Raw genomic sequence first — 19,178 nt, forward strand, 5'->3', positions numbered from 1 at the left:
AATAATCTAGAGCTCATTCCCATGCAGGTGGTGATGTATGATCCCCAGGGAGTCCAAAATAATATTTTCTCCCAAGATCGCAATATCCCCAATGCTTCTAGGACTAGGTTTTAGTCCGTCTAAGAAGCTCTTTGTTCTATCTGGTATTGTTCCTCTCACGGTTAACTCTCTCTCTCCGAGGAAAGGGATGCGTTTTTCATATATTTCCTTTTTTCTCTTTCCACTCCACCTTCCTGTTCGAGGTCATAACTCTCAAATCTTACCGTCGAATCCAAGACCAGAGCCGTGCCTCTGACTTTTGTAAATGCGACAATATCGGCGTATATTACGGATCCGTCGGTGTCAACGCAATAAACCTCCTCGAAGAAGGTGAAGTCTTTTCTTTCAAGGAACTTCATCAATTCTTCAATAGATCAAGAAGAAAAAAATTTTTCCATAAAAAAAAGTCTACTTTTGTTTTTTCACACTCCTATTACAATTACGTTTTTCAGAGTATGCTATTTTTTTCCACAGCTGGCGTGCATTTTCTGTTAAAAACATAAATCAACTTTTACTTAGATAAAATAAGAGGTACAACTATTGTCTTTGAAAGTAAGGTATTAAAAGAAATATTTCAGGTGCATGCTGGTGTGAACTTTAGGAATAGATATATATCTAAAATCATAAGGGGTCCATTCTGAAATACCTGTTATACAGAGTTGAGCAAAAGGTAATTACATTACGAGCCAATTACTTTAATGTGGAAATGCTATTCCTTGATGAACTACTGTAATTATAATTGCATTTTCAAATACTGAACAACAATACGGAAAAAATCAGTTTTACAATGACTCCAAGTTTTAAAAGTAATATTCAGTGCACTGGCATGTGTATGTTTTTAAAGGTGCTGAAAATAAATATATAATCGATTTTATGATCGCGTGTATATCGATTTATATTAAATTTTAGGGTTTTTACTCATAATAAATATGTTTAGATATACTGAATTCATATATGAGCTAAAATAAATGTGATTACAATTGTAATTAAAATTATTTAGCATCAAGTAATAAAGCGAGTTTAACTTTGCTGCCGTCATCTGATGCGTACAAACATCCATGAAGAGGTGAATCAGTTTTATTATCATCTTGTTAAAACATTTTTTCATAAAAATCCAAAGGTAGAAATCAGTTGACAGGTGCTTTCAATTTTATTAGATTAAAAAAGTTTAAAAAAAGAATGATATTCTTGAGTTCAAGAAATTAACCATTATTTTTTTATGGAAGAAATGGTTATCTTCAGATTAAGAACTTAAAAAAATAATATAACAAAAATTTCCCATGCAGTCTTATAGTTGCCATATTATGGCAAACAATCATATTGTATGCTATAGTTGCCATATTATGACAAACAATCATATTGTATGCATAACCATAACAATTTGATAGAAAATATCTTTGAACAGATTTTCTTATTGTCAATAATAATTTTAACTTATCATTCATTAGTGTGTTTTACTTGTAGCTTGGTCAAATTTGTAAATACCATAAGTTAAAATATCAATAAGTAGTAAAGAATATTTATTACTTTTCATTCACAAAGAAAAAGTAATTTTTTTTTTTACAGCATCGTTAAACGGTTTATTCGGTTTGGTAGTGATTTAGTTACCCTGTTACAAACTCTGGAGCCACAATTTCGGTCGTCTTTAGATTTCTTTTTGCTTAAGGGGTTATGCCAGGAATGAAGTCCACTCTGCTTCGTGAGCATTAATTAGAGATAAGCTGCTAATTAGTAATCTGTAATATGCTTTTAGCAGTTGTTAACCGTTGTTCAGTTTAAAAATAGAATCTATGAAAATATCAGATTACATTCTTTTCAATTCCTTACTTAATATCAAAAAATGGACACTTTACATTTTCGGGTAACTTAAATTATTCTGGGACCTTTAGAGATGGTTAGGCAGTTGTACTAATTTGAAACGGGTATTTTTTTGTTTTTACAGCAATTTTGTTGGCAGTGAAACTTGACTGTTCGGAAGTGATACTGAACTCAGTGTGGAAGTGAAACTGACGATTCGGAACTATAATAAATATTTAGGTGATATTTGAAATTGTACACAACCAGAGGCGGGAACCAGAAGGATAAAGTATATTGTATTGATATAGGGTAGTTCGCATTCGAATAACAAATTCGGTCAGTAACACGCTATAATCGATACTCACGATTATAATCGGTGTTTGAATGTATGTTTCAATGATGTAATTTGCCAGCATATCCGCAGGATATTTGTGTTTGGAATAAATATGGATAAACCCGAGGAAGATCTGCAAGTATATGGCCAATAGATTGAAAAATCTCTAATTCTGATAACTAACAAATAGTAATAAGACTAAATAACAATATATACCAAAAGCAGTTAAACAGGAAAATTTCATTTAATATGATTTTGGTGAATGACAAAAATTACATGTAGTTCCAAATCCTCAATAATCCTTTCGGATTATTTATTATTTGAGATTTCATTTTGAGGTAAATATCTGTCAAAAATACTTTTTTTGTAATGTTAAGGAAATGTGACATAGTGCATATTAAAGCAGAGGTTCTGACATGTAATTTTTTTTTAGAAACATATTTTGATTATTCGTTTTAAATGTGTTCGTTCTTTTCGTAATATCAGGGAAATAAAAGTGCTGAGTGTTATACAAGATTGATAATATAGAAAGCTCCGAATGTTTACCCTGTTGTTGTTGTTATTTATTAATTATTTTATACAATTTGCCATAAAGCTATAACCGATAAAAAGTACACTGTAAGGTGCAAGTACCTTCTATATTTTACATTTATGAGATTAAAATTTCCTTTTTCCTTATTTTTTACATATTTATAGTTTTAAAAAAGTAGGGAAATTTTTAAAAAATCTACTAAATAAAATAAATTAATTTTTCTCTCATTATTGTTGTTCTTAGACATTTCCCCTTGAAAAGTTGTTTTTGCACTCCTGTGTCTCATTCGTTGATTTTTCAGTTGTGGTAAAATTTCTTATACTTTTCTCTTACAGTTGATGTGAATAGAAGGGAAATAACTTGTAATATGTCAGAAGTCACAGAAATCCGTGTTTGAAAAAATTATTTTAAATCTGCCATCTTGAAGAGACGTAGAAATGACTTAAAACATTTTGTGATCTCTTCACAGATTATAATAATTAGTTATTTTTATCAAACATTGCGTTTCGTTAATAGGAACTCTTATCAATATGGATTTCGAATGACATTTTATGTATTTGTGGAAAATTACTAGGCAATAATACGCACTTGAAATGTACCTCAACGGTTGGCTTAGCGAGTTGAGGTCTGTTTTACCTTGTTTTTGTTAGGTTTTTCTATGTTATTATTTTTAATTTTTACAATTTTTTTTTTATTTATCCAAGTTTTTAACAATTTTGCTTATCCACTTATTTATCATAACTAATAATGAGAAATGGTTAATTTAATTTACATAAAAAAAGTTACAGGAGCTCTACACCTCAAATGCTGATTTTTCAAACTACTTTCCTAGCTATTTTTAAAATTTCATTTTTAGGCCTTATCGAATTTTTTCGATGAATTTAACATTTGGCTGATATTAATTGATACGTAATTATACATACTTATACATAGATATAACGTGAACTTTATTATGGATCAATATGAGGAGTTTAACCAAATAAAATTGAAAGTTTGACCAATTGAAGATATAATGTGGTATTTCAAGTTTATCAATTTTAGAAAAAAACGTTGCTATATTGCAGGTATGATGATGGTGTATGAAATAAATAAGTAATTTCAATTTTTTTAAATTACTAATTTGTGTTTTGGAGCAAGGCTGACCGACATACACTCTGACTCACACATAAACCACTTAGCAAAATTCCGTTATTTGGACATCAAGTTTCATAAAATATACATTTCCGTTGAAAATTTGTATTCTAAAGATTCCCGAATCGTAATACTTCTTCATATATATTTCACATGCAGTTATGTCCCAGTAATAAATTCTGTTTTTTTACAGCAGACTTACAGACAGGGATAAATCTTAATACCTACGTGTATATATTTATTAATGTGAGTCCACATTTTTTTTTAAATGTGATAACAAATGTATAGTATCTTGTTATACACCTAATCAGTCATTAAGATTTTGATTGATAAACTCGACAACCATCATTTTAACCAATATAATTTATAAATAACATAGACATATAAACTGACAGATGTTCCAATATTAATAATTCCCTCAAGACATCTTTGGAATTGTAACCATTCATAAGTGAGCACTACCTAGATAATTAGTATCCTATTCATGAAAACGTTGGAAATGCGTATTCACTCCCAAGACGGTCGGGGGAGTAATGTGATTCAGATGGGTGTGTTCATCATTGCAGGCTTACAACCTACCAGCTTCCTGGGATCGTTTACCTCTTCGCTTTTCCGATATTGTGCCGAGATAAAATGAAAGGAGCATCTTTCGGTTTAGCTTTATACAACATGCCCCTACACAAGGATCTCACTTTGAAATTTCGGTATACAGCAAGTAACACACATTTTTGTGACAGCAATGTAATAGCGGTTTTACATAAATAATCCATCTCTTGATTTTAGTATTGTGTTGAAATTTTATTTATAATTGTATTTTGTGATTTTGTATACAACCACTTTAATAGATTTTTTTTAATACACAGAACGTGGTTTCCGACAAACAATCATGCTAATAGGTCTTAGATAGTTAAAGTTTTAGGTTTTTATGGTTCATTTAGTACAGTTATAGTTGGAAGAAATGGATATTAGGAACATGTGTATTAGACAAACAAATATTTATCCATCATATTTGTCCTCCTTATATTCATTTTCTAGCCACCCCTTTCTTCCAACTATAACTGTACTAAGTGTACGATAGAAATTAATAAAACTAAAGGCTATTGTGAAATTATAGTACATCATTTATTCTTTTATTTTCAAGTATTTCGATCACTAGGATCATTTCGTTTAAAAATTTACAAAGGCTAATTAGATAGGTAATCAGAGTGGAATCAAATTTTTTGAGATATTATTTTCAGTTACTCACACAAAAATTGCATTTATGCTATATATTTCTATAGATATTTATATTTTTACTTTTCTTCATCTATATGTGTGATGAATATGTGTATAGTAATGTAAGAATATGTGTAACGTAAGATCATAACATTAAAAATAATTTGAGGGAATCATGCCTACCTCACCCACCCCTATACCGCAGGTACCTACCTACCTTTCTTATCTTACCTGTTCACTTCACTAATAGCGACAGGTATAAGTATCTACACTACCGACATTTTACTATCGAGGAAGGTGCCAGAACAGTACGGAATCACGTAACTCTTGCTCAAGATGTTTCTCAGGAAGAGTAAGATCCCCCAATCCAACTCATCGTTTTCCCAGCGCCAATGGAAGCAGCCTATGCAGATGATATCAGAACATATGCCTTAAGCACCAGACCTTGTTGGTGCCTTACCCTAACCCAGGAAGCCACAAGCACAGATATAGATAAACATTGTAAAATAGAAAAGGTATGAATATGAACAGTTGTAATGGAAGGAGTAAGCTACTTAAAAAGGTGAAGCCGAAAAAAGTGACAGGCCTTAAGAACTCCTCAACCCTCCGTTGCAAAGGAGTAGGAGCCAACCACCGGCTGCCTTCTTTAATTTAATAGTAATAAGACATGCAGAATTAAAAATAGACACTATAAAAAAGCACTATTACTATTTTTATAGCTTGTTTATTTTTCATTTTTATTTAAATTTTGGCATGTTTTGAATCATTTTGGCCATTCCTCGGTTTGCCTTTTATTTGTACTATCTTATTCCCTTTGTTACATTACTATAGTTGTTCGTTTCTTTTTAGTCTTGAAGTTGCTCTGCAAAGTTCAAATTTAACTCATAATAAATAGTTTAATTACTATTTGAATTCTTTTGACCGCATCTCGATCATCTTCCCTTTTTTATACGGCTAATCAACCATCTTCCAATAAATAATTATCTACCACAGTCAGATTCGAACCTGCGCCCGTAATGGAACACTCGATGGTTGCACAGTGCCTTACTTACTGTTCTACCCCGCTTCTTCAAATATTTTAATGAATACAATTAAAATGAGTCTACATTGACTATGAGAATTATCAAATTTTATTTTGATAACATTCAAATTAAGTCAATGATATCGATCAGTTAATATGATATTAATTAGGAAAACTAATTTGAAATGAAATAAGTTATATTTTGGCAGGCAATATGGCTATGGTTATTGACTTATTAACCAATTGGATTTTAGAATTTATCTCAGTGGTTTGGAGCTGGGCCAAAACCGATGCTATATCTTATTTCACTGATTAGTAAAATTTGTTCAAGAGCATAAGCTGTCTGTTCACAATGTTAAATTCATTACGTTTAATTTTTAATATATTCAACGTAGCTTTTTAATTATAACACTCTGATATGAACCTGATGATTAAAATTAATTTATTATTAGTTTAATGGCAAATTTAATTTAATTCTTTTTTAATACATGGAAATAATCCTTATACGTATATGAGAAGTATTCCTTTAGGATTTATTCATTGCCGTTGTATGGTGAAAACTTACCTACGATGTTGTGGTTCTGAACTGGATTATTTCGTTAATCATAACAATTTCAGATGGACTGTTATTTACTGATATATAGTCGCGTTTACAACTGGTCTTCCGTTTTACTTAGCACGTAGTTTCTTGATAGTAAGCAGATAGATTTTTGGTGGAATTAATTCCCTCTAATACGGATTTTAAATATGTGTTTGGTATCAATGTGACACACGGAAAGTACACAAAAATCTCAGCTTGCTCAATGCACTATTTTTTTGGTCTACCATCTTGAATTTGTGGTTTAATTTAAAAAACATTTTATGTTATATTAATTTTGAACCAATTTCATGCTCAAGATTTTATGTTAATAGTTTTAAAAAATGATAATAAATACCCAACATTTTTTACCCTGTACTCGACATCTTTATAGCTATCTACTATACGATAAAAATGAATAGAATATATTTCAGCTCGGTAAGTTCAATGGTTCTTAATTTTTGTTTCTGTTTGTTTGAGGTCTAACCTTATGTTCCTAAGCTTAGGGCAGAGACGGCGGATTATGCTATAGGTTACCGACTTAATCTAGCCTTTCAATTTAGTCGACATTTTTAGCATATTTTAACAACTTTATACTACTTTGAATTTTTACGGTCACCATTTTGTAATTTTTTTTTTATAACCAATACCATAACCTCATTAAGCATTCTCTGTAAATTGATATAGTGTAATATTCTGGAAAAAAAATTATGATGGCCAATTTTTATTATATAAATAAGGGGCCAACAACGGAAATTAGTTCGACTTTGGCATCATTAATTCTTTCCAAATATACCTCAACTACAATATCAGTAACGAGGCTGGGATATCTCGGAATCCTATTTTGCCATACTGAAGGTGATTAGGCTTAGTTTAGAGTTAATATATTCGTCTCCTAATTTTTTGTACCCATATTCACAAAATGCAGGCTTTTTAGACACTATCTGTAATATATTGTGTAATGATATGGTTTATATAAAAACAATGTAATTTGTTAAAAATCATATATTTTTCTGGGAAATGTTAGAAAATGGTAAAAACTAATTTGTCCATATAAATATAAATTTTCATTTTATTTTATTTTTAGTTTACTTTTAGAGGTTAAAGAAAAATTAAATCCATAAAAAAATTTGAATGAATTACTGAAAACCCAAAGTTATTATTCTCTTTTTTATCAAATGAAGTAAATTATTTTTGAATCTTTAATTTTATAAAGAATTAATATTTCTCCAGCGAATGGTAAAGTTCTAGCAAGAAAGAAAAGGGCTATTGATAATTGTATGTTAAATGATGAATTTCGACGTTTGACTATTTGTGATTGTTAGCGAAATGTAGAATTTTTGTCATTTAGCTATTGGCAATTGTTTGCCAAATGGCGAATTTTCGTCATACGGACCAATATGTGGTATGCAAAATATAAATATTGTATATAGGTATTGAGTGTGTTAAAGACGATTTACCTACTTGTTTTATTTTTATTTTTTATGTTAGTTGTGATTCATAATATTAATTTAATTTATATATATATATTAATTTTTCTTGTTTTTGTCATGAATTAATATTTATTTCTATTGAGTGTTGCAGATTGTGGTTATTTCAATAAAAATAATTTTATTTCTCAAAAATGGTTAATTTACTGAACTGTGTGAGGTTTCACCACTATTATTCAACATTTTTTTTTTTCAATAAAATATGACAAAAAAAGAGTTTTTTTTAACTTTTTTTCGTTCTATCAATGGGTAGATTCTCCACATGTTTGTATCATGTCACTATCTCACCTACAGCAAATTTACTTGTTGTATATATGTTATACAGTTGTAAATAACAATAAGTAAATGATTAAAAAAAAAACTTATTATATAAAATAAACTATTTTAATCACGATTGTTCCATTCATTTGATATATTTAATCTATTATTCGATTTTTTTTCTTTATATAGATTTTATTTACTTTAACAATTTATAATTCATTCAACAATCATCTGAATCACTGGGAGTTTTCTTAGAGGTTATAAAACCCCTTTTCAATTGTAAAAGAGACAATTTTGAAGATTATAATAATGATAAAAATCAAATAGTAGGATGTATTCATAACATAACAAACGATATTCCCTATAATTTTCTTCTTATAATCACAAAAATACATTTGTGGTTGCATCTAAAAGCAGTACCCATCTCTTAATGCATTTATATTTTTAGTTATAATCAAGGAATTATCAAGTAACACGGTTTTGTAGAATAGGTCTTGCATATATTCCTGGAAAGATAATTTTAAGAATTATTTATGAACGCTTCAACACTCAATTTCGTGGAACAAATGTGTTCTATCTCCGATCTCAGACGCCACCTTACTGCTTTCAAAATATAAACATGTCAATATTTTCTTTCAAAACTGTAACTAATTAGTGCTTATTGACAGTAATATATTTTAAGAGCAATTATATCGGTTTTGGCAAGGCCTAAGGCGGGTTTTTCTCAGAATTTTTTCATAAAGAATAGAACGAGACTCCTCTTCTCGGAATTGTTTGGTTTGTCCTGGAAATGGGGTAGAAAACAATTTTGAAGGGTGCTTAGAAAATGCTATAGAAATTCAACGGCTGATCTTTTAGTTACTCACTTTTATTTTATTTTATAATTACTTATAAAAAATGACTTTATACATTTAAAAATGTGCTTGCTTCTTTGAAATATCTTTATGAACGAATTCAAGTACTTTTTAATGTAAAATATAAAAAATTTAATTAAATCGAAATAAATATTATATCAATATTATTAATCAATAATAATTTGTATAATTAATTAATATCTTCCGTTAGGAAAAGTACGAAGTTAAATAATTAACTTAATAAATCATTATTTTTAATAAATCTAACATTTTTTCTTTCATATCTTTCTCATTTATAAAACTATTTTTATATTATCAAATGTAAAGTTATTTCATTTAAGACAACAAAATTCAGCTCTCAAATCAGAAAATTATAAAATTTCCCCTGGTATTCCAATGGCCATCTTGTAGGTAAGCCTAACTCATTCCATATACACTGTTGATTAAAACAATTTACTTCCTTGTCATAAATAATATTAGATTCTGGATACACTAGTCTTCATACATTTTTATCACAATATTCTATTAAAACTCTTAACGATACTAGAAATAAAACAGTTTCAGTTAAAATTTGACAAACGACTTGTTATGTGAACGCCGATGCCAATCAAAATAATAAGGTATGTTTATGAAAATCTCAGACAGAACAGTTTTAATCAAGCGATTTCTTGGAGCATATCCAATATTTCACTCAAACACTAACAAATATTCAATACAATCCGAATTCATTTCTTAAATGTTTTAACTAATTTATATTTCCAACAAAATATAAATATAAAATACTGTTTTTTTAGTCAAACGTAAACCTGTATAAATTCTTCCTAATCTTATTTTTTTTTCCTCTTGACGCTAAATTTGTTTAAGTGGGAAAACTTGGCATGGCTTAGACTAGATATCATTTCCTGGTAATTTTTTTTCTACTGGGCCTAATATTTCCGAAACTTCATCCAGGAATTTGACTAACTACCAAATTACTCAGTGAGGCCTTGATATAGTCTTGACAAATGTAACATATGGCCGTTAAATTTTATTTTGGAACCAAGCCACGATATTTTCGGTACTCAATCCTGAGGATAATGGATTGATTATATTAATAAAAATTATTTTACTATTGAATCATCATTTTGACGAAAGTCTGCAGTACTGACTTTTCAATCTTTTCAATCTTTTCCATTGCACTTTTTTTTATTTATTTATTGATATTTACAAGTGTACATAAAATACATCAAGTCAATTTGAAATAATATCAAAATGGTATAGTACAAGCATGTAGAGTAAATACCCATCGGTAGTACTCTAAAAACATTTTTACATTATAAGATCTCGAGGTCATTTTCTTTTCAGACGCCTCTGAGAATTTTCCGGAATGAAAGAGGAAGCAAGGTTAGAAACTAATGGGTTTGACTGGTTAGGGAGTTTATAATGGAAGGATTGATATCTGCTTCGGGCTAGATCGGTCACATATGGAACATTAAGGTCTTTATGGATGATTTTATTTGTGACAAAGTAAGGAGGATAATTAAAAAATATTAGTTTCTGTTAATTTTTCCGTAATATTAACAAATTATAAGAGTTGGAAGATAAAACTTATTATTAATGAGGTGTAGATAGTTGACCGTAGATTAATGATTGGAGAAGTTTGTCGGGGAGTGCTGTCAGCAAAGAACAACATAACCAGTTTTAGGCCTACCTTCTACGCCATAACCCCTGAAGAAGACCTGAAACTCAGGTCGAAACGTCGGCATAAAATTAATAAATATGGTTTAGTTTATTTATGTTGTTCTTTGCTGACCACACCCCCCGGCAAACTTCTCCAATCAAAACTTATTATTGGTTGCCAAATATGCTGATGATAATTCAGGAGAGAATATTTGGTATTAGAGAGAATCCATAACAGAAAGAAAAACAGAACAGTATGCTGAACCATAATATCCTTATGATACATCGAGAAAGGTCCATAGGTTGTTAGTTCTACCTAATTATTGCAAAATATGTAGCTTTACCAATAGTGTCGCGTTAAATAGTTCACCAATTGTGTTTATTGATAATACATATTTTATTCAAATGCATATTTTTCCCCAATATACGAGTAGCTTATACTTCTAATATATAAGAAAGAATAAACAAAAATATTTTATGGCAGAATATTCACACGACTATACCAGTATATTACGGTTTACATGATTAATTATAGACAAAGTTTCGCTGAGCTTATTTCGATTTCAAGTTACGTCAGGTTCTTTTTACCATTAATCTACAGATCAATACTGCAGAAATAAATATAATCATCCAATAACAATAATCTAAAACTTATTAACATAATAATATTAAAAATATTCGAAGAATGGATAAGTTATAAGTGCATTATGGACAAAACTTGCTATAGTCACAGGCATTTCTGGGCAACTTCTGATTAACGATCAACCAAATATTTGGAGAATCTACTGTAGTTCAGCATTCCTAATCCAAGATTAATGTAATAATTTGATGAAGATCAAGCGTTCCTATTGTCAGTCCCCAGTTATCATTTTCTTTTCAATCATGACGATGTCTAAAATACATGATGAACTGTGCTACTGAGAGAATTAAACTCTGTGACTAGTTACGGGTAGCAAACGATGAAAATTCAGTATAAAAACTGGTTCTAATCTCTTGTTAAGGACATGGGATAAACTATTAGATTGGAGGACTTAGTGCTTGAATAATTAATTTTAAATATTGAATACATTTTATTTTTAATATTACGCTATCTTACACATACCTGGTTCAAATTAATATTGAATATTTAGTGTTTCATTTGTCCTCTGTTCTAAAAAACATAGGCGGCATAACAAAATTCAATAAATAAAATATGATGTTCCTTCTGTGAGGGCCACTCTTTTCAAAATAAAGAATGCTTCTTAAATATGTATTATTCAATCATGATTTTTTAAAAAAAAAACTTCAGCTTGGTCCTCGGTGAATTGATTTATTAAATTATGGTCTGTTCATAATGATCAAAAGTTAATTGTAAGCCCGTTGTTTTATGTTACTGTAAACATGATGATTTAAGAAAAAAAAAAGTGTAAAATAATTGATTTTTGTATTTTATGACATTTCATCTCGACAATAGGGCAACGTTTTTAATGTAAATTAAAAGAAACTCATGTTTATTTAGTAAAAATATTTTCAAAAGATAAATGAAAGCTAAATAGAAATATTTCCTTTTATTTTGGCTAAAGTATAATAATATTTTTTTTTTACTTCGGCATCATATGTTTTTCTCTAAAAAAAGCTTTGGATATTTAATAAATATAAAACTTTTAAAGGTTTTCTCTATGAAAACAGTCTTTGAAGCTGTATGCAATAGTAGAGCTGTGAAATATTGGTCTGTTTGCAAGTTTTCTGATACCAATATCAAAGTTAAACACCTCAGGGAATAGAATAATAAAGCGTTTATCTGTTTTTATTAGTATATAGATTTAATACTTTTTTTAATAGTTATAATTATAATTTTATATATATTATTAATTTTTTTCTTCTTTCTTTAGGTTTGTTTTTATTTATAGTGTAAACGAATATTTATATTTAGAACACTTATTACTCTTGATTCTAACAGCTTGTATTATTATGTCTTAATAAACACTCTCCGTTAAAATTTGTTTTTTAAACATAAGGCCTACGTTATTTTGAAACCCTCCTGGTAAGTCCAACATCAATCCACAAGATTATATGCAATATTTTTTTCCGTTTATTTTCTAATTATGTTTATAGGTAATTGAAAAATGCATGGAAAATAAGTAAAGAATGCATGTATAAATAGAGATATGTCCATATAACTACAGCTTGGCCTAATCTTAAATTAACTGCTAACAAAAGTAACTGCTTAGGTTGGCGACTACCTAGTTATAGGTGACTACAATACAGTACATATCCCCAAGTATATGTACATACTTATTATTTACTCAAATAATTATTAAATTAATTTTAATTTGTTATATTTATTGATTAATATTATTTTATTTTAGGGGCGGAGAAGGGAGAGGCGTTCACCGCATGATCGCGGCCGGGAACGAGAGCGTTGAGGCAGCCGGCAACTCGACGTACGGGGGCGGCCTTCTCTTCCCGCCCTACGTCAGGGCAGCCTACATCCTCCTCTGTGTTGTAATCCTGGGGATCGGTGTCGTCGGCAACGTCATGGTACCTCTTGTCATCGTAAAGACCAAGGATATGCGCAACTCGACCAACATCTTCCTCATAAACCTCAGTGTCGCTGACCTGATGGTCCTCCTAGTGTGCACACCTACAGTCCTCGTTGAAGTCAACTCCGAACCACTCATATGGGTCCTTGGAGAAGAGATGTGTGAGTAGACTATATATGTTAGTAGTATAAGAACATTATTTCACTATTTTCCAATCAAAATTTTAAAGTTCTAAAATTATTCTCAATAAAGCAGGAAATTTTTTACAATAATACCTGGTGTAAAATATCTAAATATAAACGAAAATAAAAATAAATTACTTATTGGTAAGTTTTTTTAATGTGATTTACAACTGTACAATAATAAATACAATAAGTAAATATCTTGTATGTTTCATATACACTTGAAAATCTTGGAAGGGAACCACCCGTTGGTGGTACTTCAAGCATTAATTTAAATTAGAAGGTCCCGTGAACATCTTCTTTTTAGACGTCTCGGAGGATTATCAGGGATTGATAAGGATGGGAGATTAATAATTAATGGGTTAGGATGGGTAAGGAGTTTGGAATGAAAAGACGCATATCTGTTTTGGGCCAAATCTCCAACGAATGGGATGTTAAGGTCTTTGTGAATGAGTTTATTTGAAACGTAATAAGGAGCATCAAGGATTTTATGTAGGATTTTAGATTGTAAGGATTGGATGCGGGAGGAATTGGATGGTTTGGTGGAGCCCATGGATTATCGTAGTGTATACTATTTTTTTGTAGTGAATGGGAAGTTTAGATCGTTTGTCAAGTAAGTGTTGTAGCAATCGGAATCTACGAGCAGTTTCTTGTCGTTTCAGTCTTGTGTGTGGATTCCAAGTAAGTCTCTTGTCAAGATGGAGTCCTAAGTATCAAATCTGTTCAACAGGCGTTAGTGGAGTATTTAGGATGGATACTGTAGGACAGGAGAGTAGAGGTTTACGTCGGAGAGTAAAGGTGGTCTGATGGGATTTGTCAGGATTTATTTTGATTCTCCAGTTTTGACACCATTCTTCAACAGATGTTACGTGTTTCTGTAGTGTTTGTGATGCAATGGTTGGGTCGTTGTTTACAGACAGTATACATGTGTCATCAGCGTATGTTGTTAGGATTGTGTTAGGGTGGGTTGGGATGTCAGCTGTATAAACCGCATAAAGAATGGGACTTAAGATACTACCTTGAGGAACACCAGGGGACTGAGAAAAGAAAGATGAGTATTCTAGGTTATGATTTACTTTAAAGGTTCTATCAGAGAGGTAGGAGCGGATTATAAGGAAATATGTAGGGGGTAGGAATTAACGAAGTTTATTGCTAAGTTAAAAAACAGTGTTAAATTATCAATCTGTTATCAATTATTAATCTGCATGATTAAACTTAATCGGTGACATCTGAACTCGGACATGATAGACAATAGTGGTGATAAATTTTACATAAATATAAATTCTGGGATTATAATTACCCCCATCCCAACAAATAATACAACCCATTTATGGTTGATTCAAACACAATGGGTGACTGTATTTATTTTTTTAATGAATTTTATTATGGTTTTATCATTTTTTTTAATAGTATTATAGTTCCAATGGACGTGAGCAATGGTGATTGCTACTGCTAGAACTGTAGTGATCTAGTCTATAATGGACGTGAGCAACGGTGGTTGCTACTGCTAGAACCTATAGTGATCTCGTCTATGAGTGTCGTACCCTTAAACTGTGAATCTGTTATTTCAGCAAAGTAGTCTTGATTATTTCGTACTAATAGTTAAAGGGGGTATTGGGGTATATTACATCATAGAATTCATTTTACAGTTTCTAATTATTGTAATATTGTAATATAATAAAGTATTGTAATATGATCATAAAGATGAGCTGGAATGTCGTAAATACAAAGATTTTAAAGTAAAATTGGCTGTCTAGAAATATTATTCATAATATCCTTTAATCGATCTATCATTGTTGAGGCATGAGCTAATATATTGTTAGTATTCATTTTAAGACTAATCATATTTTTATGAGGAATATTGAAGCGCAATTGTTTGTTCAAATGTTGATTTTGCAATTATTATCTTTAATAATGATGTCTTTATTTATTGAATCGGTGTAAATTCTCTAACAACATGAAGTACTAAAATGTACGATACGTGTGTTGATTCCGTAAGATTGGTATGAAGCAAAAACCATGGAAATTGTACGATATATAATTTTGTCCCGTTAGATTATTGTCTCACTACGGTAACATTACTGTCGACATATATTTTAGAGTTAAAATTGAAATAACTGCTGTTTGCATTTGCATCTATCTCTTTATAATAATGCCAGAAACCAACAATGTTCCTATTTTTCAGTAAAATAGACGCATAGGAACATGATAAATAAAACTCTAAAAACAATTTAAGAGATTACAATAGATTTTTTTTTTGGCACTTCACTAAAAACAGTGGAATAGAACAAGATTTGAATTATTTATAAGAATCATTTATAAGACCTTGTTTAAGAGTTGGCTTTTGGCCACATTTCAATTTACGGAATGGTTTTAATTCACCTAATGTTACTGTTAATTGGTCGGCTTTGAAGTAAAAATTATTTTAGCTAACAGCTGAAAACAAAAAGAAGGACTTTGCTTATGGTTATGACTATTTTAAATACAACTATTATTAATTTATAGGTATAGATAGTTTTTAAGGCATCAAGCTAAATCGGCTGCTAATTAAACTACTTACAGTATAAATGACGTGTGAAATTTTACACTCCTGTGCCAAGCTTATGTTTTCTATTCCGATATGTGTTTTCAAATGATATTTTGAGAGAAATATTTTATTTTAAAAAAAACAACAACATATATTAGGTATATGTGGCAAAAAGGAGTACAATGCTTTAAAATAAAAAAGATTTTAGATGCTCTAAAATAAAAATTCCGACCTCCATCCTTTATCTAATTCTGGTAGCTCATTTTAGGAAATTTGTTAGAGTTAGACCTATAGTTCATTTCAAAGAATCAGATCTTTACTTTTTTTCAGAGTAATTTAAGATTTTTTTTATTATGGCAATAAACTTTGTAAGTTAAGGTTATTATCAACAAATGAATACAAATTAAATTAGAAAAACAATTCGTTGTTGTGCAGGTTCGTGGGAAGTAATACTCCTTCAACTCATTGGTTAATAACGTTTAAAATTCGTAACTATATAAAATAAAATTTCATAATTGTTTTAAATATTTTGATTTTTCAATACATATTAAAAAGAATTCAAAGAAATGAGTTTAGTGTGTTTTAAAAAATGTAAACGGTTCTGTGGAGTATACATTTACCCGTAGAAATTATTTCAGGTACTACAACTTTTTTTTACTCTGTAAAGAAATACATTTCTCATAATAACTTGTCAAAGAATTTACTGAAAGTGACTAAAACTGAAACCATTCCAGGGCTAAATATCACTATTGGTTGTCTCTCCAGACCTTGGAGACCGCCCGAACTAGCCTTCTTCACTCCTGCCTATCCTGGGCTACTGTTTTCTAGTTTGCTACATGCAGCTCTTTCGCACATTAGTTGAATCCATCTAACCATTCAAATTTGGGCTTCCTACGTGGTCTCTTATCAACAATACTGGAGTTACTTGTTGTGTAGAGGCGTCTTGATGAATTGCTTAGTACCAACCCATCTTAACCTCCTTGCCTTCATATCATGAGATATTGACTGACCATTCTCTGTAAGCAGTTCACTGTTAGTTCTTACACAAACGTATATACAGAAATATAAACGTAAATAATATTTTATAACACATAAACGTAATCAACATAACTATAAAAAAAACTGGTAACTATCTTTTTAAAGGAAGTTTCTTATCCTGGTTTGTTATGATTATATTATTCTTCATCCCTCCATAAAAAAAAAAACTTACTTGAATATGAGAAATTTATGGGATTTAAATACGCCCTTTGTTATTATGATATGTTTTGCTATTACGAATACATATTTATTAATCATTTTTATTATATATGCTTGAATAGAATTTATTATATACATTTTTTTAAAAATATCGTTAGACATTAATGTAATTAAATTATGCATATAAAATTTCACCTGTTAAATTTTTCTGGATTCGACTGTTAAAGTATTCTTTAGGAGTGATTGATACAAAAAATGTATAATATAGAGAGCAATCGGATAAATGGGAGCTCCTTTTATATTAATTAAAATAAATGAAAGTGAGATAAATGAGAATGGTTTAAAACAACTTTTAAGACTTCAAAGTAAATAAACTGTGGTAAAATTGAATTAAAATAAGTTCATAAACAAATAATATAACTACTAATTAACAATACATCTTTTAGGCCCATATTTATTATTTTATTAATATAATATATATTTAACAACGACCCAACTGGCAGACGCTGGTTCCGCCTCAATATTTATATATAAGCAATGAAATATACGAAGAGGTCAGGATCATGTACGATGCCAGCAGCTCGGGAGGGCTCTTCTTTATGTCATATCTTAAATAAACATAAACGAGCCAAATTTACTGTACAATATGACGAGCCAAAATACGAAAGGGAGTGGAAATCTAGAAAGATTTATGTAAGGAAAGAACTACTTATTCTTAACTGAAGAAATTAGATTAGAGTTAGTTTTTTAACCTTAATTTCAAATGATTTTAAATTATTCTGCCATCTTATTGAAATTACGGCGCCTTATATTTATAATGACAATAATCTTTATATGGTACCAACTAGTTACTTAAATATAAACCAATTTTATTTCATTATAAATATTTTTAATACATAAATACTGCATGATACTAGGCGACAATCCCTCACCTCCAAATATTTTCACACAGAATGGACACATCAAACCTCAGCTATGTATTTCACTGTAAACCTTCAAGTACCACTGGTAGAAAAAGAGGTTGTATTTAATTTTATTTATGTAACAAATACGTAATGCAATTTGTTTCATGTTTTATTTTCTGTTTTAGAGAAATCGGGAGGGGGGGAGGAGAGGGAGGAGAGCATATTAGCTTCCTTTTGCACAGAAGCGCCAGAAATGGCTTTTTGGCCCTAGTATTTCCCTTAGTTAATTTCAATAGAGTTCATATTATAATTTTGGAATTCCAACGCTATCCTAACCTAATTTTAATTTCTGAAAAAGACTAATTAGAAAAAAGTCGTGAGTAGTATCCCTCCATAACTAAGTTCGTATTTTCCTCTCATTTTAAATTGGAAAAGAAGTGTAATGTGATCAAATTGTATCATTAATGCGTTAAGAAAGAGTTAGAAGTAAGACACCACACCGACACTAACCACGTGAAAAGTAAAACAAAAAAACGGTGAATTGATAAAATGTTTAAAGCGTTGTTTCTCTTCATAATAATGCTCTCCTGAAGATTAGTTTCCTTTTTATTCGAGGCACCATTGTTGAAATAAAATAAAAGTGTACCACTACATATTCAACCACACTAAGGATAATGAATATGTAGGAAAAGAAGAAATAGTGCAGAATAGCTCCTGGAATGCTCAGTATATTTACTATTTTTCTTTATCTTTTTTTTTTTTTTAATATTACACATAGTAACATTCTCTTTTCGAACAGCATACGCTTAGAGCACCCCAGGATGCTGTTGAATACGATTAATAAACTACTATTTTAAGTAAATGCCCTTTAACTCCGTCAATAATGTTTCAATTTTTTTTTATATCTTTAATATTGCCATACACATTAATACATA

General features: G+C 30.0%; 1 protein-coding gene across 4 annotated transcripts in view; it reads left to right on the forward strand.

Annotated features, from left to right (window-relative positions):
* The window catches only part of LOC112210022 (growth hormone secretagogue receptor type 1-like), a 372,925-nt gene that overhangs the window by 157,661 nt on the left and 196,086 nt on the right, over window positions 1–19,178 (forward strand). For all 4 annotated transcript variants that reach the window (XM_067052406.1, XM_067052407.1, XM_067052409.1 and 1 more), the window contains exon 3: window positions 13,259–13,593. In XM_067052406.1, the coding sequence (XP_066908507.1) occupies window positions 13,287–13,593 (307 nt within the window). In that variant the 5' untranslated portion in view covers window positions 13,259–13,286. The remainder of the gene's footprint in view (window positions 1–13,258; window positions 13,594–19,178) is intronic.

This window comes from Halyomorpha halys, unplaced genomic scaffold (genome assembly GCF_000696795.3).
Source record: "Halyomorpha halys isolate HHAL.00 unplaced genomic scaffold, Hhal_1.1 Scaffold41.1, whole genome shotgun sequence".
NCBI classification, from domain to species: domain Eukaryota; kingdom Metazoa; phylum Arthropoda; class Insecta; order Hemiptera; family Pentatomidae; genus Halyomorpha; species Halyomorpha halys.